Below are 26,437 nucleotides of genomic sequence, written 5' to 3'. Positions count from 1 at the left end.
ATGGCAGATATGCAGAAAATAATAATAAGGAAAAGGATATTGCACGTAAAGAGTTTTTACAGTAATTTATACAGGTAGTTTCCAAGTTGAGTTAAAACTTTAGGAACAAAAAGATAACTATTATGATAATATAATTTACAAAAAAAGGATCCAATCCAATGACTTTGTGTTTATAATAAATGCTAAAAAAATTGATGAAACTGGTTCCAGGAAATAATGTTTCTCTTAGCAGCTCCAGCTTTATGCTCTAAGGTAAAGGTAAAGGTTCCCCCGCACATGCGTGCTAGTCGTTTCCGACTCTAGGGGCCGGTGCTCATCTCCGTTTCATAGCCGAAGAGCCAGCGTTTGTCTGAGGACGTCTCCGTGGTCATGTGGCCGGCATGACTAGACGCCAAAGGCGCACGGAACGCTGTTACCTTCCCACCGGAGTGGTCCCTATTTTTCTACTTGCATTTTTACGTGCTTTCGAACTGCTAGGTGGGCAGAAGCTGGGACGAGTAACAGGCGCTCACTCTGTTACGCGGCACTCGGGATTCGACCCGCCAAACTGCCGACCTTCTGATCAACAAGCTCAGCGTCTTAACCCACTGAGCCACCGCGTCCCTATTTTGCTCTAGTATTATGGTAATCTGAAGGCTTGTGAAGATTCTATTCTTCTGGTGTGTCTTTGTGGGTCAGCAGTAGATATTCTTTGTGTTATTTATGTTGTAATATTTTCTTGGGCACTTCTACTGTAATGTTTTAAACTTTTTTTTACAATTTTAGTTATTATAAAATGACTGGGGATGTTTTAAGTTTGTATTGTGGATATTTTATAATTGCACTATTGTGGCTATGCATGAGTGGATTCCTTAGTATATTACAATATATATAATTAATAACAATACATTAAAGTAATATTAGAATGTTATGCTGTTAGTATTCCAAATATTTATTTAACTAGTTTTTAAAAATCCAATTCTATTATCAGAAAGGCTTTCAGAATAGGTTAACACATAATCAATTTAAAAAATGCAGTCTCCCTTCCTAGTGATCATTTAAAAGCACAATTTCAACAGGAAAAAATGATATATGAAAGGGGAAAGCAGGCACTGATTGTTGTAATAGGCTAAGAAAACAGTCTACTCTATATCATTAGTTTTTCTTCAAGGCTAATGTATATGTCTTGCTTTTCATTTTGGATGCAACTGGAGAAAATGGCTCCTGTCCAAGCTTGCATTTCCTAAAGTTATACATATTTTTTCTTTAACAGAGATCCCAGTCTGCATTTTCACTGACTAATGAAGCTACAGCCCGAGACCCAATTCTCACATCTACAATGTCTGAATCTACCTTGAAGGAACCAAAAGGCCCAAACAAAAAACAAAAGCACAGACTATCTACATTTCCCAGCTGGAAGAGTGTGGACCAATTAAACGAACCAAATAAAGGCCTGTAATATGTGTATGATATTTCTTGGCACTGTAAAGGAAGAAATAGCTATTTTTCATGGTCTTTTAGAATGGAGGAAAGAAGAAGGAATTTGGCAGATCAACAATCTGCAGACTGAGAATGGTCACTGCTTTGTCATTTTATTTTTAAAATAGCTGCTAAATAACTCATTAACAACAAATAGTTTGTTGTTATTTATAACCTGTCATGAAATTTGCAAATGAAAAGGCCTGATTCTAATGTAAAGCTGTGATCATTCTTTTCACCAAAATGTATTATTGTTACCAGAGTCAAGTCTCACATGACCCAAGACTAAATTATTTATTTGCTTTTGGCAAGACCTCATTACTTAGATCCTCTGCAGTATTCATTGGCATAAATTCGTCCTCCTGTAGATATTAAAACCAAAAGCTGATTCTAGATGAGTTAATCCTCTTCCTGGATGCAGGAAGTTGTATTTTCTTTTGTTTTTATTGTTCAGCTATTATTTCTGTACTTTTTACCTCTAAAACCTGAGAAAATAATTTATGGTTCTGTTTTGTGAAATGACCTGGCAGCAGTAGTTGATGCATGTATAAACTTAACTAGTTAAACTGTAATAATTTATTTAAAAAATGGAAAAACATTTCAGAAGTTTGGCATGAACAATTAGCTTCTGAAGCATTTTTCAATGCCTTTAAATTAATCAACTGTTCTTGAGGATAAATAGACTGTGGCTGTTATATTAAATATATTATGAAAGCTAAAACCCCAATACATCTAATGGCATCTGATTGTTCAAACTCTAGAAAAAAGTGCTTTCAAAAACCCATTGTAGTTACATATATTTTATTTATAATTAGATGCTGTTTAGAAAAGTATTTTGAATTCCAGGAATATACTAAATAGTTGAGAATCAGTACTTTCACTGATTCAAAAATAAAATAGCTCTGTGTAATTAAATGTACATACAGGTAGGCCTTGACTTAAAACTAAGCTCAGAATTACAGGTCAGAAACCACACCGATTGTTAGTGGGTTATCCAATGACTAATCCAATTTTATGACATTTATAGCATGTGGCAGTCATTAAATGCATATGGTGATCATAAAACAAATGCCACAGTCATTAATTGAAAGCTGTGGTCATTAAGCGAACCCTTTGTCCACAATGGGCATTTTTTGCCAGACAGTAAATGCCAGTTTCTGACATTGTAAATTGTGGTCACATGATCATTGAGTGCTGCAAACCTCTAAATACAGGGTGGTTTCTGAGCACCCAAAATGTCACAGTCACAGTCATGTGACCATGGGGATAGAGCAGGTGTCAAATTTTGAATCTGAGTCATGGATATCTTTTTTGGGAGGTATGTGTCATAAATTGAGGCCTGCCCATAGAAGCCTACTTAAGATTTTATATATAGACATTGTAGCTTTAATTTTCAAGAATTTTAAAATTTTGCTTCTTTGCATTTATTTAAGATCAAGTGTAGCATCCTACTCCCTAAAATTCTTTGTTATGCATAATATAAACCAATTGCAGTAAATGGAATAGTTGGACATAGATGTCTTATTAATGTCAGCTGATTTATCTGCATATGACTAAGTTTATATTCAAATAAATCTTCTACAGTATTTGTGATATTCTAAGCTATTAATTCTGCTAATGAAAGGATACTAGATGATGTATCTGAAAATAAGTAGATCAAGAGCATGAATCTTGTTCCATCCAACAAATGGACTCCTTTCCTAAAAATAATTTTTGGCTTTTAATCTGCCTGGATTATTAAAAAACAGTAAGGTATTCCTATCATTGCATTGAATATAGTGCCAAATTGTTAGTATCATGGTTAACAGTACTAGTTGAAAGGAAAATGCAACCATGTATAGAAACATACGTCCCATTTAGATTTAAATGGATTTCTAAAATACACATTGCAACCACTCTTGAATTTTAAAAAACTCTTAATATTAATAAATATCAATGTATTTATCATGTTTTTCATCTATCCAATACTATGTTTGGGTTGCAAAACAAAATGTCCATTATTTTATAAACTTTTAAAATATTTATTAAGACTCTAGCTCCATTTCAAATTTATCAGATTGAATTTTGATTAATCTTCACAGTACTTTATCTTAATATGTGTGATACAAATTCATATGAATTTGATTATTCGCTTGAAATTTGTGATATAAAGCAACCAACATTTTGCTTTTTGTAGTAATTGAAAAATACAGCTAGTTAACAATGTGTTTAGATCAATAAAATTCAATAACAATGATACTGGAGTTTCTTCTTATGTTTCCTTAGATTTTCCTCCTGTTTTACAAAGTACAGATGGAAATTGGGTAGCCTTGCAAAATGCCATTTTGCCTTGTCCTCGAATGCTTGCCAAACCTAAGAGCCAAGTGTTCAAAGTTTTGGAAGAAGAATCCAGTGTTGTATCTGCTTATGAAGAGATGGGTTCAGATAGTGAAGAGAATGACGACTGGAATATGGCTTTGAACAAGCTACAGCAGAGGCCTCAGGAGCTTTCAAATTATGTTGAAGCTCAGCACAATGTTGAATGGAGTTGTGGCAATGAATTATACCAGTCTATGACTTCTCTGTCACCTAAGGGGTTTACCACTGAGACAGAATACTCTGATTCAGAAATATCACCTGTCGATTCTCCAAGGGAGCCTATAGCATCTAACCTCTCAGGAATACATAAAGAAATTTGTAACAATAAATACAGAGAGGAAAAAGAAGAATTGGATGAAGAATTGGATGTGAATTTTAATCCACAGGCTACCATTTTAAACTATTCAGATAGTAGTGAAAATGAAGAAACCTATCATGACTTTGAAAAGACATCAAGGACATGGGAAAAAAGCAGTGTTCTCTCTGAAGATTTATGCAAAAGTAAAAATTGCACAAAACCACCCAGGAACTTGGGTACATATCAGGTAATCAAAGTTTGGTGATCACAACCTGCCAAAAAAGGGAGGGGGCAGATGGTAAAATCTTTGCTGTATTTCATAAACAACAGTGATCTAAGTCAGTCACGGAAAGCTCTACTAACCATCATTGGTCCATTAACTATGAATATATGTATATTGCTAATGACAGTTGTGCATTGAATAAACTGATTTGATCTGACACTTTGTCACTGAATAGGACTTGGTACTATGTGTTACACAAGCTTCAAGGACAGTGTTTATGCTCATGATTTTTCTGATTCCTGTTAACTGTTTTTCTGCTGGAATTATTTGTTGTGATTCTGTCCTAAGTTCACATAGCCAGATTGTATTGTTACATTATGAAACCAACTTTGGGAAAGAATATTTTTCTGGGTGTGATAGTCAAAATTACATGGAAGTAAAAGGGCACTTAATAGCTGACTAAATAGCATGACTAGAGCTATATTTGCACAATTTATAAAAAATAATCAGCCACATTTTAGTCTTTGTGTTGCTTTTCATGTCTCAATTAAATTTCAGTGCAAATATCTGACTTTTTTTTGTTGATCACCAACTGAAGAAGAATCAGTGAAGTTTACCATTGCCTTTTCTCATGCATATTAATTGTTGCCTTTGCTATTGTCATGAAAATTATCATCCATTTCCAGCATCTTCCTGTATAGAATATTTGTAGCTCAGGATTATAAGAAAAGAAAAGGCTTATGTAAATAGATTAATTTTCCTTGCTTCAATTTTCAGTTTGCTTCAATTTTTTGTCTGACTTGGTCATTATTTATTTTTCTTTTATTTGCATCCTGCCAATGGAAAAAATGATTAATTTCCCGTTCAGCTTACTTTGTACTTATGTTACTTCTCAGCAGTGAGAATTAAAAATGTTTCCTGTCCCATTTTTATAATCCAAAAACCCTACATGTAACATACATATAATTAAATACCTAGTAGAGATAATCTTCTACTCATAACCATTCAGAATTAAGATGGTATTGAATGAATAGACTTAGGACAACTGCCCAGAATTCCAACTGTTGTTAGCACCACTGCAGTCATGTAATGAAAATTTAGGCCCTTGGCATCCTTACAATGCTGCAACTCTCCCTCATATTGTGGGCTTGGAGCCTTCACCAGCTAGGTCCACTGACACATGGAAACTTGTCACCTCTTGAAGGCTTTGACTGGCTAGGGGAGGCTCATCAGCACACGAACCTCCTTCCTCCCCCTTTACTCCCAAGTGGCCTGGTCTTCTTCCTCCCCTGCCCCCCACTCTTTGAAAGGTCTCAACTGGCTAGATCCAGTTTTCTGTGTTTTCTGCCATGTATCAGAAGGCTTCAGCCACCTACACCCAGCTTCCTACCATTACTCCTGAAAAGTCTACTATCTTTCTCCTCCACCACCATCCCAAGAAATTGGGCTTCTTCTTCCCCCCTCATCGGCCTTCTCCCTTTCTCCCCATCATCACTCTTCTCTTTGCCCCATCATGCTTGGGTCCACTTACCATGCTGTTTCTCTGCAACAGTTACAAGCGTGCCAATCCAATGTGAGGCTCAGCTATAAACCTAGTGAAGGCTAGAAAAGCAATCTTTCTCAAGGCTGATGAAGAAGAAAAGCCAGAAAAATAATCTGATTGTAATAAAAACATTAACAAAATGTTTGTGTTCTGTCTTTATGAATTGGATATGAAAGATATAATGATCTTAAAAGCTAAATTGCCAAATCAAACATTGGGCTGAGATTATTTAAGGTTTAGAAAATTGAATGCATGCTATTTGATACTGAAAGTAACTTCTTGCTTATATATTTACATATTATAATTGCAACATATATTTATATATATGTTGCAATTATCAGAACACTACCGCATTGCTTTTGTGTCATATAAATAGTTCTTTATAAGTATCCTACAGATACACTGTGTATCTCACTATTTTCTTTTTGAGATATATTGATTTAATTCTTTTTCTTTTGTTTTTAATTATTTAAGGTATTTGATGATTTATCAAAAATTGACATCAGCTGTGATGACCAACATCAACAAAGTAAAGTATTCTCTGTGGAAGAAATGATGAAGGCAAGGTTATCTGAATTATCAATAAAAATGAAAAATAGTAGAGAAACGTCAGAGGAAGAGACATCAGAGTTAAGAACAGCAAATGAGAACCAGAAATCAGGCTTAGCTTCAGAAAGCAATAGCAAATGCCTCCAAGAAGAGTTTAAAAAGGTAGATAATACTTTTTGTCTGTTATAGTTAGCAAATAGCATCTAAGAAACAGTTGGGTCCTTTTCTATCTTATTCGTTGAGGAATTGAGATGTGGGAACCAGATGCCTTTGAAAGGAAAACCACCTGCAAAATCCTTGAACAATCAGAACGTGGCCCAAACAATATTTAGCTGTGTCACTCACAAATTTCAACAATATAATGTAAAACTGTTGGAAACCACATAGTGGCTATGTGCAGGCTGTGGTATGGCTTTTCTAATCATCTCCTATCCCTGTCTTCCATTCTCACACTTTGTGCTATTGTTGCTGAAGGGATCCTATAACTTTTTAAAATCATTCTTCCAGAATCTCCTTAATTAGACCAGATAATCCAGACAGCATTTTGTTAGGCATGTACAACTCACTTCAGAGTTGAATGTGACAAATGTAGGAGATTCCATCTTTTGCTTAGAATATACTTGACATAAAATGAAATTTCATATAAATTATAACATGCCAAAAGTTTCCTGGAATCATATTTCTAACAGAATCTATAGGATTATACTATTTCTGCAGAAAGTATACCAAGTATATCAACTTTATCTTTTTCAAAAAGCAACTTGAGAATGTTTTTTTCCTTGAGGAAGAAGACATTTCACTTCTCACCCAAGAAGCTTCATCAATTCTGATTGGATGATATGGGGAGAATGGAAGGATTGGTTCTGACAGCAAAATCATATTTCTTTGCAGTCATCTAGTCATCTTCCTCTAAGAGATTTAGAGGCCATTTGGGGGTTTATCTGTGCCCTCAGGAACAAATGAGAGTGGAATCTTCTTGGATTTGCTGAAAGGACTGTGTTGTAGATATGTGGTATCATATTTATGCTGAGGGAGAGCTGTTCAGTTTTGACATAGATGGCCATTCCTCCTCTCTTACTACAGTAAGACATAAAGATCTAAGTCTTAATAAATAGCTTTCAAGAGCCAGCTTACCTTAAAAAACTGGCAATGTGGGTTGGAGATGTCTTTAAATATTGACCAAACTGGCAGTGAGGATACATTAAAGCATCTTCTTTTTAATTAACTCAGTAAATGTGAAGGCTATCCCTCTCCCCAGTCCGTCAATACAGTAAAATTGATTTCTTCCTTTAATATTATTGGTATTTTTCATACTAAATGGCATTCATAAAAGTAAATGCAAAATATGGAAAACTATGTTTTGTTCAGAAGTGTACAGAAGTATATTGTAATTCAAGCATGGTGCCACCCACCTTTTAAAGAGAAAAGTTGACTAAGTTCAGTTATCACTATAATATTTGTCAAAAATAAGGAAGGTCTTATTATTTCTAATATGCTGCTTCTACTTTTATTTTCCTTAATCACAGTTATCCATTGTCTTCCATATAACAGAGAGCTATTTTTAAAGCAACTTTAAAAATTTAACAGTATGCTAACAAATAATGGTGCAGGTAGGAGTTAAAAAAACCAAGAAGGTAGCTTCAACCATGTAGTTGTGGCCACCCTCTTGCCTTTTTTAAATGATTCACCCACCATTGTGAAAAACATTACTTTTTAATGCTCAAAACTTCTTTAATTGTTTTTATTTTATTTATTTATTAAACTTATCTGTTGCCCATCTCACTATGCAAAGTGACTTGGGATAGCTTACAATACAATAAAAACCCAAATATAAAAACATTAAAAATATTAAAATTATCAGGAAATAAAATTAAAATAAAAGTAGGAACCGAGACATGAGCAATGCTAAGATGGGATCTTCTTTCTTATTCGACCAGGCACCCATTTTTGGATTTTAGTGCTAGGTATATCCTCATGTTTCATCCCCATAGTTGTGTCATTGCTGCTGAAAGGAGTTTGCCAAATTTGTTTGCATCATTCTTCCTAAACCTCCCTGTTTATGATGAAACAATCCATTTAGGCAGACAGTATATTGGTATGAATGTGTACCTCACTTCTGTGTGATGAAAACATTAGGGGATTCCAGAGTACAGTTTTCTGGAAAGCAAGTAACAGGAAATTAATGAAGTTGAAACACATTTTTACAATTTGGATTATTATTTTAAATATATATTGTTTTGTTTTTATTATGCATTATCATTGCAAGAAGGCCCTATAGGTTGTATGGCAAATACAATTGAAGAAAGAATAAATCAAATATTTTAAACATGCAGAGCCGAATATATCTCTGAATTCAGTGGTTATCAATTTTCTTATGCAGATACTATTAAATAATTATGTTTCTTTTTTGTAATTTCCTTTATGAGAACAAATGTTCAATAATAGTAGTTTCCTTTTATATACAGTATTAACCTGCATGTAACCTCTCTCTCTCTCTCTCTCACTCTCTCTCTCTCTCTCTCTCTCTCTCTCTCTCTCTCTCTCTCTCTCTCTCTCTCTCTCTCTCTCTCTCTCTCTCTCTCTCTGTGTGTGTGTGTGTGTGTGTGTGTGTGTGTGTGTGTGTACCTTCACATAGGGAGAGAGTGGCCTAACATATCCCAGGAACAATATAGGATCTCTCAGTCTAGAAGAGTGCAGTATTAAGAACAGCTAAGATATTACATAGAACCCTCAAATTTCCATGCTTCTGGTAGATGATCTGAGATTGAGGAAGACACATTTGAGCCATAAAAGTGAGAAGAGCCTGTCCCAAATTACAGTAACCTTCCATAGGGGAGAGCGGACTTGATCTTCTGACTGCTAATCCAATATTTTCTATGACCACCTCACACTGAGGGGATCACTCTGTACAAGATAAGATATATAAAATGGGACCCCCAAAAGACTATAGTAGGCAGTAGTTTCCTTTGGGCTTCCTGCCTGCCTGCCTTTCATAAATCTGTCTATCCTTCCATCCATCCATCCATCCATCCATTCACACATCCAATAGAAAACAATGTAGTTTTTATAAACTAATATTTTTTTTCCTAGTATCTATTCTTTATCTTTAAAACAGAAGTGTTCTGCAGCCTCTCTCTGCAACATATCTACTGAAGTCCTAAAAGTAATCAATGCAACAGAGGAATTCATTGCAGAATCCACAAAGCCATGTGATTTTCCAGAAAAAACTTATGAAAGAGGGAACAGAGAATTCCCATTAGGCACAAATCTTATCAAACTTGATGGGCAGCTCACAATGTTGGAAGAAAATGTAAGAGTGGCAGATAAGTAACTGTATCTATATAACTATTTGTGCCATTGAATTTTGTAGAAAATGGGAGCATTTCATTTGGAATATCAACTAAAATTACCTTAAATAGAGCTGGGAAGCTCAAATTTGATCAGAAATAGATTCTCTTTAACTTTTTGTCTCATCTACAACTTTTGGCCAAAAACAGATAAGGAACCACACAATGATTCACAATGATGCAACTCTATCTTTCTATTTCACATCTTATCTCAGTTTTAAAAATTAATTTTGTTTATTTATAAATTGAAAATCCCTCACAGATTATATATCAATTATATTATATAATTTCTTGGTTCCTGTTTAACTTTTCTCCATTAATCCTTTTCTTTTATTTATGGTTTCCATTGGAACCATTTCACATTAAATCTCTGCTTTATCTTTTATCTATGTAGAAGCTATGTTCTTTGCTTTGTCCCCTTTTTTCATAATATACTATTCTTGTGTTCCAGTATTTAGAATTGCCAACATATAAGTGGGAACATTCTTAGGATGGTCATCTTTTATACAGCACCTCATTAAGAGCAATTAAGTAATATATAAATGCATTGTTTGGGTTGGAACTTAAAACTGTAATGCTTACAAGATTCCGCATATCTGAAGGTTATAACTTGATAGTTGTACATGGTCTGTTTAGGTCTACCTGGCAGCTGGCAGTGTGTATGGCCTAGAGAGTCAGCTAAATGAACTTGAGGATGCAGCTCGTAAAATTAACAGCATTACTGCAGAAGCTGAACTGGCTGATCTAGAGGACCAAGTGGCAACAGCTGCAGCACAAGTTCATCATGCAGAGCTTCAGGTAATATTGACAAGCTATTTACTGCATGACCTTCATAACTTGCATATTCTTGCTACTTAAACTCCAGATACAGTTGCAAGAAAAAGTATGTGAACCCTTTGGGATTACGTGGAGTTTTGCATGAATTGGCCATAAAATGTGCTCTAAATTGTTGTAAGTCACAACAATAGAAAAACACAGTCTGCTTAAAATAATACTACACAAACAGCTGTTGTCATGTTTTAATTGAACATAAGATGTAAACATTCACAGTGCAGGGTGGAAAAAGTATGTGAACCTTTGGACTTAATAACTGGTTGACCCTCCTTTGGCAGCAATAACCTCAACCAAACGTTTCCTGTAGTTGCAGATCAGACCTGCACAACGATCTGGAGTAATTTTGGACCACTCCTCTGCACAAAACTGTTTCAGTATAGCAATATTCTTGGGATGTCTGGTGTGAATCGTTCTCTTAAGGTCATGCCACAGCATTTCAATCGGGTTGAGGTCAGGACTCTGACTGGGCCACTCCAGAAGGCGTATTCTGTTCTGTTGAAGCCATTGTTTGTTGAGTTACTTGTATGCTTTGGGTCATTGTCCTGTTGCATCACCCATCCTCTGCAGAGCTTCAGTTGGCGGACAGATGGTCGTACGTTTTCCTGCAAAATGTCCTGATAAACTCTGGAATTCATTTTCCCATCAATGACAACAATCCGTCCAGGCCCTGAGGCAGCAAAGCAGCCCCAAACCATGATGCTCCCTCCGCCATGTTTTACAGTGGGGATGAGGTTTTAATGTTGGTGTGCTGTGCCTTTTTCCCCCCCACACATAGTGTTGTGTGTTTTTCCCAAACAACTCAATTTTGGTTTCATCTGTCCACAGTATATTTTGCCAGTAGTGCTGTGGAACATGCAGGTGCTCTTTTGCAAACTTCAAACGTGCTGCAATATTTTTTTTGGACAGCAATGGTTTCCTCCGTGGTGTCCTCCCATGTACTCCATTCTTGTTTAATGTTTTCCTTATTGTAGATGTGTCAACAAAAATGTTAGCATGTGCCAGAGATTTCTGTAGGTCTTTAGCTGACACTCTAGGATTCTTCTTTATGCGTAGGGAGAGTAGCTGACACTCTAGGATTCTTCTTTATGCGTAGGGAGAGTAGCAACAGTGCTACACTTTCTCCGTTTCTAGACAGTCTGTCTTACTGTGGACACATGAACATCAAGGCTTTTGGAGATACTTTTGTAACCCTTTCCATCTTCATGCAAGTCAACAATTCTTGATCGTAGGTCTTCTGACAGCTCTTTTCTGCGAGGCATGGTTCACATCAGACAGTGCTTCTTGAGACCAGTAAACCCAAAAAAGGTGTGTGGTTTTAAAGGGCAGGACAGCTGTCAGCAACACATCCAATATCATCACACTGGTTGGAGTCAAGGTTGGCTCACTCCTGGCTCCAATTAGCTCTTGGAGAAGTCATTAGGCTAGGGGTTCACATACTTTTTCCACCCTGCACTGTGAATGTTTCCATCTTATGTTCAATTAAAACATGACAACAGCTAATGTTTGTGAAGTATTATATTAAGCAGACTGTATTTTTCTATTGTTGTGACTTACATGACGTTTAGAGCGCATTTTATGGCCAATTCATGCAAAACTCCACGTATATATATGAAAAATAGTTTATATAGGTAAATATTACTGAGGAATATTAAGTCCAGAAAGAAAAAGAAACTGGAGTTTAAACAATCTAGTTTAAATAGGTGTGACTGCAGTTAAAGATGTACAGTTCAGTAATCTGCACTTCTTCACTTACCTGCATTCTCTTTTAAAAATGTATAGTTCTTTTAAGATTTCAGATATTGAGAGCAGAATTTCAGCCCTTTCAGTAGCAGGCTTGAATGTGGCTCCATATGTTCATTTGACAAGAAGACGTGATCACCAGACAAGTCAGGTGAGGAAAAGTACCCACCACTAGCCACAAACCTATGAACTAAAGTAGGTTTCCGTATACCTGGCAATCTTATCCAATCAAATGTATATGAGTCCCCAGTAAAATATACACACAATGTAGAATGGGAAATATATTTCTACTTAGGGCTACTTATCACTCTGCTTATTTACCACTCTTTTCCTGGGAGAATGCACAGAATATACACAGAATAAAAACAAGCTAAAGCTGACAAAAAATAATAGAAGGTTAAGTAAATTGTAACAACAATATAAATCCAGCTCTAAGTTTTTCAACATATACTTTATTTAAACCAAAATATTTTAAAATTAACATAGCAAATAATTTGAAAATTGCTTCGTCTTACTGTATTATTGCATTTTAGCTATATTCACTAAATAAATATTTTGAGATAAATATTCTGGATTAAACTAAAGTTATTAATAAAGGCATTTTTTCCTATAGATGCATACAATAGACACATCCAGACAGCAGAGACGAAAACTTCCAGCTCCACCAATGAAAGGTAACAACAACAATAAAAACCTCATTTTTACTCAGCAGATGTGGCCAGACTATCAGAGCACTAGTTGCTCTGAAGTAAAGATGAAAAGAATGTGTCAGAAAACATATAAACATATTAAGCAGTTATCGGTTTTGTATGTCATCATCATCATCATCATGTTAGCCATTGTCTATCCATGAGGCCTCTTCTGCATGTTTCCAACCAATATGGTCCTGAGCTTTCTTTTGCCAGTTGGGCCCGCAATACTTGCTGATTCATCGATCCATCTTGTTTTAGGTCTCTTTCGTGGATGCTTTTTATCAAGTGGAATCCATTCTATGACTAGATTGATCCACCTGCTATCAATTCTTCTTGCTATGTGACCAGCCCATTTCCGTTCCAGTTCTTTTACTCTCTTGATGATATTGTGTACTTTTGTTTGTTCTCTAATCCATGTGCAGATCTTTCTATCTTGTCTTGTAATGCTGAGCATGTATCTTTCCATGGCTTTTTGTGCCACTCATAGCTTTTATATCGATTGTGAGGTTAGTGTCCATGCTTCACTGGCACATGTTAAAACAGGCAGCACATACTGATTGAAAAATTTTCTCTTCAGACATAGGGAGACTTTGTTCTTGAAATTTATGCTTAGCTTGCTGAATGCCTGCCAACCACATTTAATACACCATTCAATTTCCTTTATTGTATTACCTCCCATTGAAATCTGCTAGTCTACTACATCTAATTCTTCTTCAGATATAATATTTTTTTCCTTTGGTGAATTTATTAAATATAACCTAGATATTTTTCAGGTTTATTTTTAAGCCAAATGCTTCTCCCGCTTTGTGCAGCTCTTTTATGTGTCTTTGTAGCTCTTGTGGGTCTTGTGAGAAGAGAACAACATCATCTGCAAATCTTAAATAGGCACCACTGATTTTTATTCCATGTATTGTCCTGTCTAGTTTGCAAAATACTTCTTCAAGGTAGGCTGAGAAAAGGATAGGTGATGTATACATTATACTTCTTGGGGTTTTTAACCCATATACAGTATTTCTCAGATAATCAGTTTAAACCCAAATAAAAAATGAAAGCTATCTCTGTCTTGATAAATGGCAGTTTATCTTATCCTTTGGCTAAATGAATATGTTTTGTACATTAGTATACATTTGTTAGGGACGCGGTGACTCAGTGGGTTAGGACGCTGAGCTTGTTGATCAGAAGGTCGGCAGTTTGGCGGGTCAAATTCCGAGTGTCGTGTAACAGAGTGAGCGCCTGTTACTCGTCCCAGCTTCTGCCAACCTAGCAGTTCGAAAGCACGTAAAAATGCAAGTAGAAAAATAGGGACCACTACGGTGGGAAGGTAACAGCGTTCCGTGCGCCTTTTGCCGGCCACATGACCACGGAGATGTCCTCGGACAAGCGCTGGCTTTTCAGCTTTGAAACGGAGATGAGCACCAGCCCCTAGAGTTGGAAACGACTAGCACGCATGTGCGGGGGAACCTTTACCTTTACCTTTTTATACATTTGTTGCAGAAATCTGATATACATTAATAACATTTTTGAAAATGCAATAAAATGTTCAATAAATTTTCTGGTTTTTTTATCTTTAAAAAATGTAGCTGTCTATTGAAAAGGATTTATTAATCTTCACTATCTCTTTTTATATAAAATAATACTCTGTTTTGCATCATTCCCCTTATTGGAAATTTTGCTTCTTATGTTTGTTTACAATATTCATATACTGCATTATATATTTAATTAATTGTGCTGCCTTGGAATCAAAACTAATTAGATTTCAAACTAAGTTATGTAAATATAAGTTACATAAGTTAGAAAAAAGTACTATGGTATTTTTAGGAAATGTCATTTGATGGGGCAGTTTTCCTCATAGAAAATTAATACTATGGAAAATCCAATTCTCAGAATTAATTTTTTAAAAATGAATTATATGGAAAAATTGAATGGGAGCTAGAATTTGCACTTGGGATCAATTAGTAATTAATGATAATATGGGGAGAAACAGGCTTCAACTGAACCCGGACAAGACTGAATGGCTGTACGTACCGGCAAGCCAGGATATTCAGAACGTCCCACTGCTTAACATTGGGGACAAGTTACTTCCACCTGTTGATAGGGCCCGCAACCTGGGTGTCCTCCTAGACTCACAGCTCTCCCTGGAAGACCACATAGGAGCTGTGACCAAGGGGGCCTTCTCCCGGGTTCGACTAGTTCGCCAACTACGGCCTTATCTGGACCTGGATTCCTTACGTACAGTCACCCATGCCCTTGTGACCTCTCGCCTAGACTATTGTAACGCTCTCTACATGGGGCTGCCCTTGAGATCCACTCGGAAGCTTCAACTGGTGCAAAGTGCGGCGACACGGACACTCTTGGGAGCCTCCCGATACTCCCATATCACACCTCTCCTCCGTGCGCTGCACTGGCTTCCGGTTGCCTTCCGTGTGAAGTTCAAGGTGCTAACAATGACATACAAAGCCCTACATGGCATGGGTCCGGACTACCTACGGGAGCACCTTCTGCCAATGTCAGCACCCCACCGTCCTGTGCGCTCCCACAGAGAGGGCCTCCTCAGGGTGCCACCGCTCAAGGAATGTCGGCTGGTGGCCCCCAGGGGGAGGGCATTCTCAGTAGGTGCGCCAGCCCTCTGGAACAGCTTACCAACCGAAATCCGGATGGCCCCTGACCTCCGTACCTTCCGTCGCGACTTAAAAACTTTCCTGTTCCAGCAGTCCGGCCTGGCATGATAGCGTTAATTGGGGTCCCAGTTTGTTTTCATTAGTGTTTCTTATTATTTTATTGTTCAACCTGTATACATTCCTTCCTCTGTACACCGCCCCGAGTCCCTCGGGAGAAGGGCGGTTTATAAAAACTAATAAATAAATAAATAAATAAATAAATAAATAAATAAAAGACAGATGTTACTTGGTCAGCTCAGTGACAGCATTTGCAATTAAAACATCTGTTGATATTGCAGCTTGGATCTGCAGCATTTTAATTTAATCTACTATAAATGATTATTAAATGTTAGGACAAAACTTCCTACAATTAATTTTTGTAATTCCTGTATTGAGGATAAATCAGTTTGATAGGCAATGGAATAAAGAACTAAAGATTCCTGTTTTACCTAGACTATTTGTGGGAAAGTATTACTGCAAGAAACTTCTTAAATTATTCAACAACCACAACAACAAAATTTTGGATTTAATTTGTCTTTTTCCCTTTCTTATATTAAAACATTCACTAAACATTCCATTTATTCTTACGCATGATTTATTTCCATCATATGCTGCTACTGCTGACCTAATAATATCAGCCTTCAACTCCACATTAGTGCAAAACATTGGTCTATATCCGTGGTGGCGAACCTATGGCATGGGTGCCACAGGTGGCATGCAGAGCCCTCTCTGTGGGCATGCATGCCGTTGCCCCAGTCCTAGGCCTTCAGCTGAGTTTTATAAAACCTTTTCGCTTTTGGCGTCCACTGCCATGTACCAAACAAAAAGGTTCAATTAATCAATTTCAACTTCTCATGGGGGAAAAAAAGTTCTCACAAAGTTGGAATTGATTGATTGAACTTTTTAGTCCCACCAGTCTGCAGCTACCATTGCAGCCACGCCCACCCAATGGGCCACACCCACCCAATTAGCCACACCCACCCAAAGGGCTATGCCCACCCGTCACCTGATGATACATAAGTGGGTTTTGGGTTGCAGTTTGGGCACTCGGTCTCTAAAAGGTTCGCCATCACTGCTCTATATATTCTCTTCCCAATATAAAACTGTACTGCATTTCTCAAATTCAGTTATCAAAAACAAACAAACAAATCAACATTTAAAACACATTTTTATTTTTCCTTTGAAAGTGCATCTTTATTAATGCAAATTATCTGATTCTTTTGGATAATATTTGATCCAGTTTGGAACACTAGAGATAGATTTCCAATTTCTTTCTCCAAGTAGGCAGCTGTTAAAAAGGAATATAATTCTAGTTCCTAGGAAGTTTCTTAACCTTATTTATTTATTTATTTATTTATTTATTTATTTATTTATTTATTTATCAGTCAATCATAATTCTACACCATGATTCTGTGCAATTTACAATTTAAAAATATCTAAAAATACTTTTGCCAAAATCATTTTTAACAATCAGAAATAATTATTTCAAATATGACTTTCCAAATTTCAAAATGTTTCCTATACTAATATATATCTTTGAAACATGCTTTTGTTTTGTTTGAACGCAAAAAGAATAAAACTGAGTTTTAGTGAACTGGAAATATAGGTAGTCCTTAATTGTTTTAATGACTGTTCAAAGTTACAATGGCACTGAAATAAATGACTTATAACTGTTTTTTATGCTTATGACTATTGCAGCATCCCCATGGTCACATGATCAAAATTCTGATGCTTGGCAACTGACTCATATTTATGACCTTTGCAGTGTTCCAGGCTCATATGGTCACTTTTGGAGACCTTCTGATAAGTAAAGTCAATGGGGAAGTCAGATTCACTTAACAATTGTGTTACTAACTTAACAAGTTCAGTTATTTGCTAAATAAGAAAGGAGATAAAATTGGGCAAAACTCATTTAACAACGGTCTTGCTTAGCAGCAAAAATTTTGGACTCGATTTTGGTCGTAAGTCAAGAGCTACCTGAACTATATTTTTTATTAATTCAGCTATATGATACAGGCATTTAAAATTTTTGCAATCATAATAAATTTCCCCCTTCTGAATGTTTATTAAACCGGTCAATTTCCTTCTTTCAAAAAAATTGCTTATATTGTTTTCCAGTAGCAATACAGAAGCTCAATAAATAATGAATGTTCACTAGTACAAAGAACAATGATACCAATATTTTAGCATAAGAGTGTCAGAAGAAGGAAAATACTGTTTAGAGTTTGAAGCAAAGGAGAAAAATATTTACATAGATGTAATAGTTGTGTCCCCTTCGTGGGTAACTGCCTTGTCGTGGCGAAGGGGCTTGTGTAATTCAATGAAGCTGTGAGCTATGCCGTGCAGGGCCACCCAAGATGGACAGGTCATAGCAGAGATTTCTGACAAAACGTGATCCACTGGAGAAGGAAATGGCAACCCACTCCAGTATCTTTGCCATGAAAACCCTATGGACAGTACCAAAAGGCAAAACGATATGACGCTGGAAGATGAGCCCCTCAGGTCGGAAGGCGTCCAATATGCTACTGGGGAAGAGCAGAGGGCTAGTACTAGTAGCACCAGAAAGAATGAAGCGACTGGGCCAAAGCCAAAAGGACGCTCAGCTGTGGATGTGTCTGGTGGTGAAAGGAAAGTCTGATGCTGTAAAGATCTTTTCTCCATAGGAACCTGGAATGTAAGATCCATGAGTCAAGGCAAGCTGGACGTGGTCAAACAAGAGATGACAAGACTGAACATCGATATCTTAGGTATCAGCAAACTAAAATGGACAGGAATGGGTGAATTTAATTCAGATGACCATCAGGTATATTACTGCGGGCAAGAATCCCTCAGAAGAAATGGAGTAGCCTTCATAGTCAATAAAAGAGTAGGAAAAGCAATACTGGGATACAATCCTCATAATGACAGAATGATCTCAGTTCAAATCCAAGGCAAACCATTCAATATCACAGTAGTCCAAGTCTATGCCCCAACCACCAGTGCTGAAGAGGATGAAATTGACTGGTTCTATGAAGCCCTACAGCACCTTATAGAACTAACACCAAAAAATGATGTCCTTATCATCATGGGGGATTGGAATGCTAAAGTAGGAAGCCAAAAGATAACCGGAATAACAGGCAAGTTTGGCCTTGGAGTACAAAATGAAGCAGGGCATAGGCTGATAGAATTTTGTCAAGAGAATACGATGGTCATAGCAAACACTCTTTTCCAACAACCCAAGAGACGGCTCTACACATGGACATCACCATACAGGCAACACAGAAATCAGATTGACTATGTGCTCTGCAGCCAAAGATGAAGAAGCTCTATACAGTCAGTAAAAACAAGACCAGGAGCTGACTGTGGCTCAGACCATGAGCTTCTCATTGCAAAGTTTAGGCTTAAACTGAAGAAAGTAGGGAAAAGCACTAAGCCACTCAGGTATGAATTAAATCATATCCCTGTTGAATATACAGTAGAAGTGACAAATAGATTTAAGGAATTAGATCTGATAGAGTGCCTGAAGAGCTATGGACAGAGGTTCGCAACATTGTACAACAGGTAGCAACCAAAACCATCCCAAAGAAAAAGAAATGCAAGAAAGCAAAATGGCTGTCTGAGGAAGCTTTGCAAATAGCTGAGTAAAGGAGGGAAGCGAAAGGCAAGGGAGAAAAAGAAAGATACGCCCAATTGAATGCAGAATTCGAGAGAATAGCTAGAAGAGATAAGAATGCCTTCTTAAATGAACAGTGCAAAGAAATAGAAGAAAACAATAGAATAGGGAGGACCAGAGATCTTTTCAAGAAAATTGGAGAGATGAAAGGAACGTTTCATGCAAAAATGGGCATGATAAAGGACCAAAATGGCAGGGACCTAACAGAGGCAGGAGAGATTAAGAAGAGGTGTCAAAATTACACAGAACTATACAAGAATGAGCTTAACATCCCTGATAACCACGATGAGGTGGTCACTGACCTCGAGCCAGACATCCTAGAATGTGAAGTGAAGTGGGCCTTAGAAAAGCTGAGCAACAACAATGCTAGTGGAGGTGACAATATTCCAGCTGAACTATTCAAAATCTTAAAAGACAATGCAGTAAAAGTGCTACACTCAATTTGCCAACAAATTTGGAAAACTCAACAGTGGCCACAGGATTGGAAAAGATCAGTTTACATTCCAATTCCAAAGAAAGACAGTGCCAAAGAATGTTCAAACTATCGCACCATTGCACTCATTTCTCATGCTAGTAAAGTTATAATTAAAATCCTACAAGCTAGACTCCAGCAGTATGTGGATTGAGAACTACCAGAAGTACAGGCAGGATTTCGAAGAGGCAGAGGAACTAGAGATCAAATTGCCAACATACGCTGGATCATGGAGAAAGCTAGAGAGTTCCAGAAAAACATCTACTTCTGCTTCATTGACTATGCTAAAGCCTTTGATTGTGTGGATCATAACAAACTGTGGCAAGTTCTTAAAGAGATGGGTGTACCAGACCATCTTATTTGTCTCTTGAGAAACCTATATGTGGGCCAAGAAGCAACAGTGAGAACTGGACATGGAACCATGGATTGGTTCAAAATTGGGAAAGGAGTCTGGCAAGGATGTATACTGTCGCCCTGCCTATTTAACTTATATGCAGAGCATATCATGAGAAAGGCAGGGCTAGATGAATCAAAAGTTGGAATTAAGATTGCCGGGAGAAATATCAACAACCTAGGATACGCAGATGATACCACTCTAATGGCAGAAAGGGAAGAAGAACTAAAGAGCCTCTTGTTGCGGGTGAAGAAGGAGAGTGCAAAAGTTGGGTTGAAACTTAACATTAAAAAACCAAGATCATGGCATCTGGCCCTCTCAGTTCCTGGCAAATAGATGCGGAAGAAATGGAGGTAGTGACAGATTTTATTTTCCTGGGCTCCAAGATCATTGCAGATGGGGACTGTAGCCAATAAATTAAAAGACGCTTGCTCCTCGGGAGGAAAGTCATGGCAAATCTAGACAGCACACTAAAAAACAAAGACATCATCCTGTCAACAAAAGTGCATATAGTCAAGGCTGTGATCTTTCCAGTTGCAATGTATGGCAGTGAAAGTTGGACCATAAGAAAGGCTGAGCGCCAAAGAATTGAGGCCTTTGAACTATGGTGCTGGAGAAGACTCCTGCGAGTCCCTTGGACTGCAAGGCGATCAAACCAGTCAGTACTAGAGGACATCAACCCTGACTGCTCTTTAGAAGGCCAGATCATGAAGTTGAAGCTCAAATACTTTGGCCACCTAATGAGAAGAAAGGACTTACTGGAGAAGAGCCTAATGCTGGGAAAGATTGAGGGCAATAGAAGAAGGGGACGACAGAGAATGAGGTGGCTGGATGGAGTCACTGAAGCAATAGGCGTGAGCCTAAAGGGACTCCAGAAGATGGTAGAGGACAGGAAGGCCTGGAGGAATGTTGTCCATGGGGTCGTGATGGATCGGACATGACTTCGCAGCTAACAACAACAATAGTTGTGTAAGTTAAAATGTTTGTCCTATGTAAAAACATATAAATAAACATGTTTTCATTTTAGGTTAAACAAATGCATGATTAGAAAAGCTACTGTTGTTAATCTCCCTTTTCCCCATATTTGTTTATAGTAGGGGCTGCTATTTGTGCACTTGTCCCTTTTAATACATCAGAAACATCTATACAAGAAAATGTCAGAAGTACACTAAGACTGAAAAATTTAAAGTCTTCTAGTCATGCCTAGCAGTTACATATTTTGCCTCTACCATCAATATGTTTGAATGCAAATATAATTTTGAAAGAAGCTGGCAAATGTTTTTCAGGTGAAAACGTGGATGCATCTCCAGTTGCTCCTATTAGAACATTTAACAGGAATTTCATACTCCAAGGATCTCTGACACAAAGAACAAAAAAAGAAAAAAAGATCACTGCCAAGGATTTGATGGTAAGAATTAAATAAAAGTTTAGCACCTCATTCCCAGATACTAGGAGGAAAGATAAATGAAAAAAAAGTTACAAAAATATTTTAACACTATCCAGTCATGTCAAGTTATCTGTCCTCCCCTTCTTTACTAGAGGAATAATGATAGATTCCATCCTGATATGCTGTCCTGAAAAACCTTACAGCTGTATTCAATATAGAAGTTGAATAATTAAACAATAAACATAGACCAGATACAGTTCTTAGGTTTCATTTTATTCAAGCCAGATACTTTGGTGCAAATTTTCAATTTTATAATTCATTTATCAGCAAATCATATTGAATTAAACTGCAAAATTCATTAAAATATTGTTTTATAAGAGGGATTTTGAGCCACATCATTCAAATAGCAGGATATCATAAAATTGGTAAATCATGTATCTAAGTGACATTTTGGTTCACTTGTTGGGAGAAAAGATGTAGTGGTTAAATAATATTTTGTCTTTGTGGTGTTTTTTAAAAGGTTTAGTTATGCTCCTGTTTAGAACTGATCAACATCTATTCTTTGCATAGATTGAATTAACTAGTATAAGGATCAAAGTCAAAGTGTAAAATATACTAAATGAAACCAGAATAATCTAAGGAGTAGTGTTACGAATGATAGGAAACTTAAAAAGCAGTAATACAGTTTGGTAATGAGAAGAGTCCAATCAGCAAGTCCCAATGATGGCACTTCAGCTCGTGTAGGGTTCACAGTGACCCAACAACCCTGAATCAAAAGGAAAATACATCACTGTAGGTGGAATAGAATCCTTCTAGGACATCTCTTGGGGTTAACCAGATACGGTATTCTGATAGGATGTTTCCTATTTGTCCTCAAGATTTTCTTCCAGAGTATTCAAACCTAAGAGGTTCTAAATTCTCTTTAGAGGAGAATCTCCCAGGAAGGGCATGTTACTACAGTATATAAATAAGACAAAAATAAAGAGAATACCCAAAAGACTGGCCAATCTTATTTGCAACTATCTTTTAAAATATCTTCCACATTTTTATTGCTTTATTAAATATTTCTTCATATCTTTTCTCTTTTAGGAACCAACTATAGGATCTTTTGTAATGTATTAGAATTACAAAATTCTACCGCCAATGACACACTGCCTAAGGCTGCACACTAGAGTGCCTTTATATAACAGCCATTATATACATCCAGAAAAAAAAGATTCTTAAGAACCCACAATGCCTCAGTAATAGGGCTTTGTTTGGATACCTCGTTGAGAAAGATGTTCAAGATGTTCAAGTCTTCACTATTGTGGTCTGCTCATCAAAACTCTGCCTTAAAGTTCTAAAGAGACTCCAGGAAGTACACTAAGTTTCATGGCTTCATGTTTTAAAATGCACTTTTATTCACTATCAGTTATGCTAAAGGACATTACCTTTAGATACAGCCTGTTTTTTATTATTCTCAGTTCTTCAATTAATATTAGTTATTGTCTCATCTGAAAGTAAAATAAAATTTTAAATTCTATTCTGTGATACATATTTCCTGGGATCTTACTGTTCAGATGTTCAGCCATTTATGACATTATCAGAGCAATAGGAATTCCAGGAATAACTGGTAATCCTGAAATAAATCCTGTGGAGCAGGATTGCCAGAAAGGAGGTTGAAAGCATAAGAAAGAAATCATTTTCCTTTGTAATTTCTACCTGCATTCCACTATGGCATATTCTGCTAGTCTGTCCTAACTTCATATCAGTAGAAGAATGTACTTGCTGATTAAATATACTTTCATCTAAATTAATTGAAATCTCTTCCATCCTCAAGAAATAGTGAAGCCAGTTGGAGACCCAGCTGTATTCCCACTTGAGACAGGTTGTAATCTCAACTGTTAGAACTCAAAATCTAGCATTTTAAAATCTATTCCAAAAGGCAGGTTTCAAATCAATATGCATTATTCCATCTCCAGTTATAGAAACTTCTTCATATATAAAGTATATGTTATCATTCTATTAACATTAATGTTTCTAAAAGTGTATAGTCATGTGTCTGAAGTCCAGAATGTGAAAGTGCCCTTTAGTGCATATATAATCTTGGCTCTTTTGTTTATATCAAAGCTTGTAAAAACAGATTTGGAAGCTCAGCCTCTACAAAAATAATTTGAAGAAATGGTTTGGCTTAAGTATCTTCAATTCCCAAAACATAGACAAGTGAGACATTTTATTAATTCCCCTGGCTAGCTAGTATCACTAAAACTGGCCAATCGTTTATATCTTATCAGTTGCATGAACAAAAATCTAGACAACAGAATTGAGCATATTGGAGTTTCAAAACAAGAAATAATAATTTAAATTTTGCCTGAATGCATACAAAGAAATAGTTTCCATGTATGGCTTTAGAGTCAGTCATGATGTCTACATGATTGCACGCTTGTGCTCTGTTTTCATAAGAACTTATATAAATAGCACACCAATTAATACTTTAAAACATTCATTTCACTCAGAAAGCATGAATTAGCTAAAATCCAAATCTTTACCACTTTTGAAACATCTTTAAAAAGATATTTGGCAGTACTAAACACAATGTCTAGAAATTAGCCCTGCTGATTTTAATTGGAGCTACTTCTGACTACAATAAGTCTAGGACATTATTATACAACTATAGAACTGCACCAGTGGTAGTTTCATTAATTTTGTTGTGTATTTCCTTGTCGCTTGTCTAAAATTTCTATTGATATTTGGTTGCTTGGTTTTTCTTTTTTCCAGACAAATTTATGTCATATACAGCATGCAACTGTTATTTGTCTTTTGTGGAACAACTAATCCGATGGCAGGATTTTGTCTACAATATAGAGATATCCATATAGTGTATAACCTAGTAAATGCTCCTCAGCAAAATTAGGCTCCTATACTATTGTAAATTACTCACATTCAATCCACACTTTTTTCAGTGTTTGTGCAAGATTGACTCCCACTTTCTGCAGATCTATGTTAATTGAATGAAATGACAGGTGGTTTACATATTTGTCCAGTTACACTAATAGCTAATATTGTGTGTGTAGCATTGAATCCAATATGGCTAATTTTAATAGATAATATATTTTGGCTTTTTTCTGTTAATGTGATATAAACAAAATGAGTATGGAATAGAATGTTTTCCATAAGAGGCATGAAAAGCAACTACTGTGTTTAAAATTTAAATTATTCAGTCTTTTTTGAGAAAAATGTTTCCTGTTTAGGCATTGCAAAAAAAGGGGGCGGGGAAATCCCTCCCTCAATGTATACCATTTCAGTTTTTACAAAACTTTACTTGTGCCAAATGTGCAAAGAATTAACTTACTGTTTAAAAGAAATCATAAAATGTGTGTGTTACAACATAAAATAATTATTCTGTCGTGATCTGGTTTCAATCCTTAGTATTAATGTTTATATTTAGATTATTTTTTTTATAAAGAAAATATTTTAATGTCAGAACAAATAAGACAATATAATTCAGTCTGAGTTGAAGTTAATGCTTGCCTTGTTATCTGCATTCTTGTCAAGAATTCTTGTTAACAGAAATGACAAAAGAGTAAAAGAAATGATTTATGAAAAACAGGTTTTTGAGCCCATGATATTTACCGGTACATATTTTCTGATTCAATGCTCAATGTTTAGAAATATAAATAATTTACTAGACTCACATAAAGATTTAATGTATCCCATGTATCCATTCTATGTACCTATTCCTTCTTATGTTGGATGACCATATTAACACAGGAATATTTTCAGATATATATCAAACTATTTTACCCATCATTGTCCCTCCAAAGCCCTGATAGTTCTTACTAACAAAGCCACAAAATCATATCGGTCATATTTAGGTTGCAGATTGATGCCCCGAAAGCTTGATTTTTCCATTCTATTCTTTTCACTGTCCAATGCAATACATGATGAAGAGGTTGCAAATAAGAAACCAAGCAATCTGTTTGAAGAGTGTAAAAGATGCCGCATGCAAGTTCAGGTGTTCAGTTAAATTGAAGCTCCCTCAAAAAATTTTTCTCGAGAACTTCTTTTTCTCAAGAACTTCCCCAATATGACTAGCTTGTTCTTCCAAAGGTAAAACATCCCTGTCAAAGGGATGCTCAAGAAGATTAGCTGGTTTGCCAAGCCTTTTACTCTCATTTTGAGGGAATAAGGTAACCAAAACCATCTGATATAAATTTCTTGTCAGTGGTATTTGGTTCTTGGGTTTTTGTATGTAATAGGAACTTGTTTCCTACTTTTCCAGAACCATGAAGTTGTTCCGGTACTATCATTCCTCAATTGTCATGTTGAAGAGAATTAAACAGTATGCTCACAACTAGTCTGGTTTTGGATCCAACTTGTATAGGCTTCATTTCTGTAAGGTTTATATACAGATTGAATCTGTACCTAAACTCTCTTACTTCAGAGGTCATCTTGCTTTATATGTCAACATTTGTAACAAGCCTAAAACAAATCAAAATAATATCACATCAATGGCTATTTTATCAGTTTATTTATTCATTTTTAATTACATACTTAAGCATAAAATAAAGCATAGCATATATTAGCTATAACATTTTCCAATATTTTTTAAATGAGCTATATGGGAGATTTTCCAAATTAATATGAGTTGTAACTGTTGTCATTTATTGTATAAACAAATGGGTTCTCTGAAGTTAAATCTTATTAATATAATATCTTATTATGTGCCCCTTCTTATATATATACTGAATTCATAATCCATTTTAAATGGTAATTATAGTCAACCATCATCTTGAAGCATTAAGAGATTAATGGGATTGAATCCATGCTTTCCTTTCCTTCACAAATAACATA

The 26,437-nt window shown here is 36.2% G+C and overlaps 1 protein-coding gene across 8 annotated transcripts in view; it reads left to right on the top strand.

The window, feature by feature from the left end:
• Positions 1-26,046, top strand: part of MYRIP (myosin VIIA and Rab interacting protein) — an 81,444-nt gene extending 55,398 nt beyond the window's left edge. For 5 of the 8 annotated variants that reach the window (XM_083379345.1, XM_083379341.1, XM_083379346.1 and 2 more), the window contains 9 exons: positions 1,253-1,430; positions 3,724-4,361; positions 6,355-6,591; positions 9,545-9,739; positions 10,413-10,574; positions 12,400-12,501; positions 12,964-13,024; positions 21,504-21,625; positions 22,694-26,046. In XM_083379345.1, the coding sequence (XP_083235471.1) occupies positions 1,253-1,430; positions 3,724-4,361; positions 6,355-6,591; positions 9,545-9,739; positions 10,413-10,574; positions 12,400-12,501; positions 12,964-13,024; positions 21,504-21,625; positions 22,694-22,726 (1,728 nt within the window). In that variant the 3' untranslated portion in view covers positions 22,727-26,046. Of the gene's footprint in view, positions 1-1,252; positions 1,431-3,723; positions 4,362-6,354; positions 6,592-9,544; positions 9,740-10,412; positions 10,575-12,389; positions 12,502-12,963; positions 13,025-13,300; positions 13,520-21,503; positions 21,626-22,693 lie in introns of those variants that run through there. The other 3 variants (XM_083379343.1, XM_083379342.1, XM_083379347.1) reach the window with 3 other exon arrangements.
• The last annotated feature ends 391 nt before the right edge of the window (positions 26,047-26,437 follow it).

Source organism: Vipera ursinii, assembly GCF_947247035.1.
Source record: "Vipera ursinii genome assembly, chromosome: Z".
NCBI classification, from domain to species: Eukaryota; Metazoa; Chordata; class Lepidosauria; order Squamata; family Viperidae; genus Vipera; species Vipera ursinii.
This window is presented reverse-complemented; position numbering and strand designations above follow the sequence as displayed.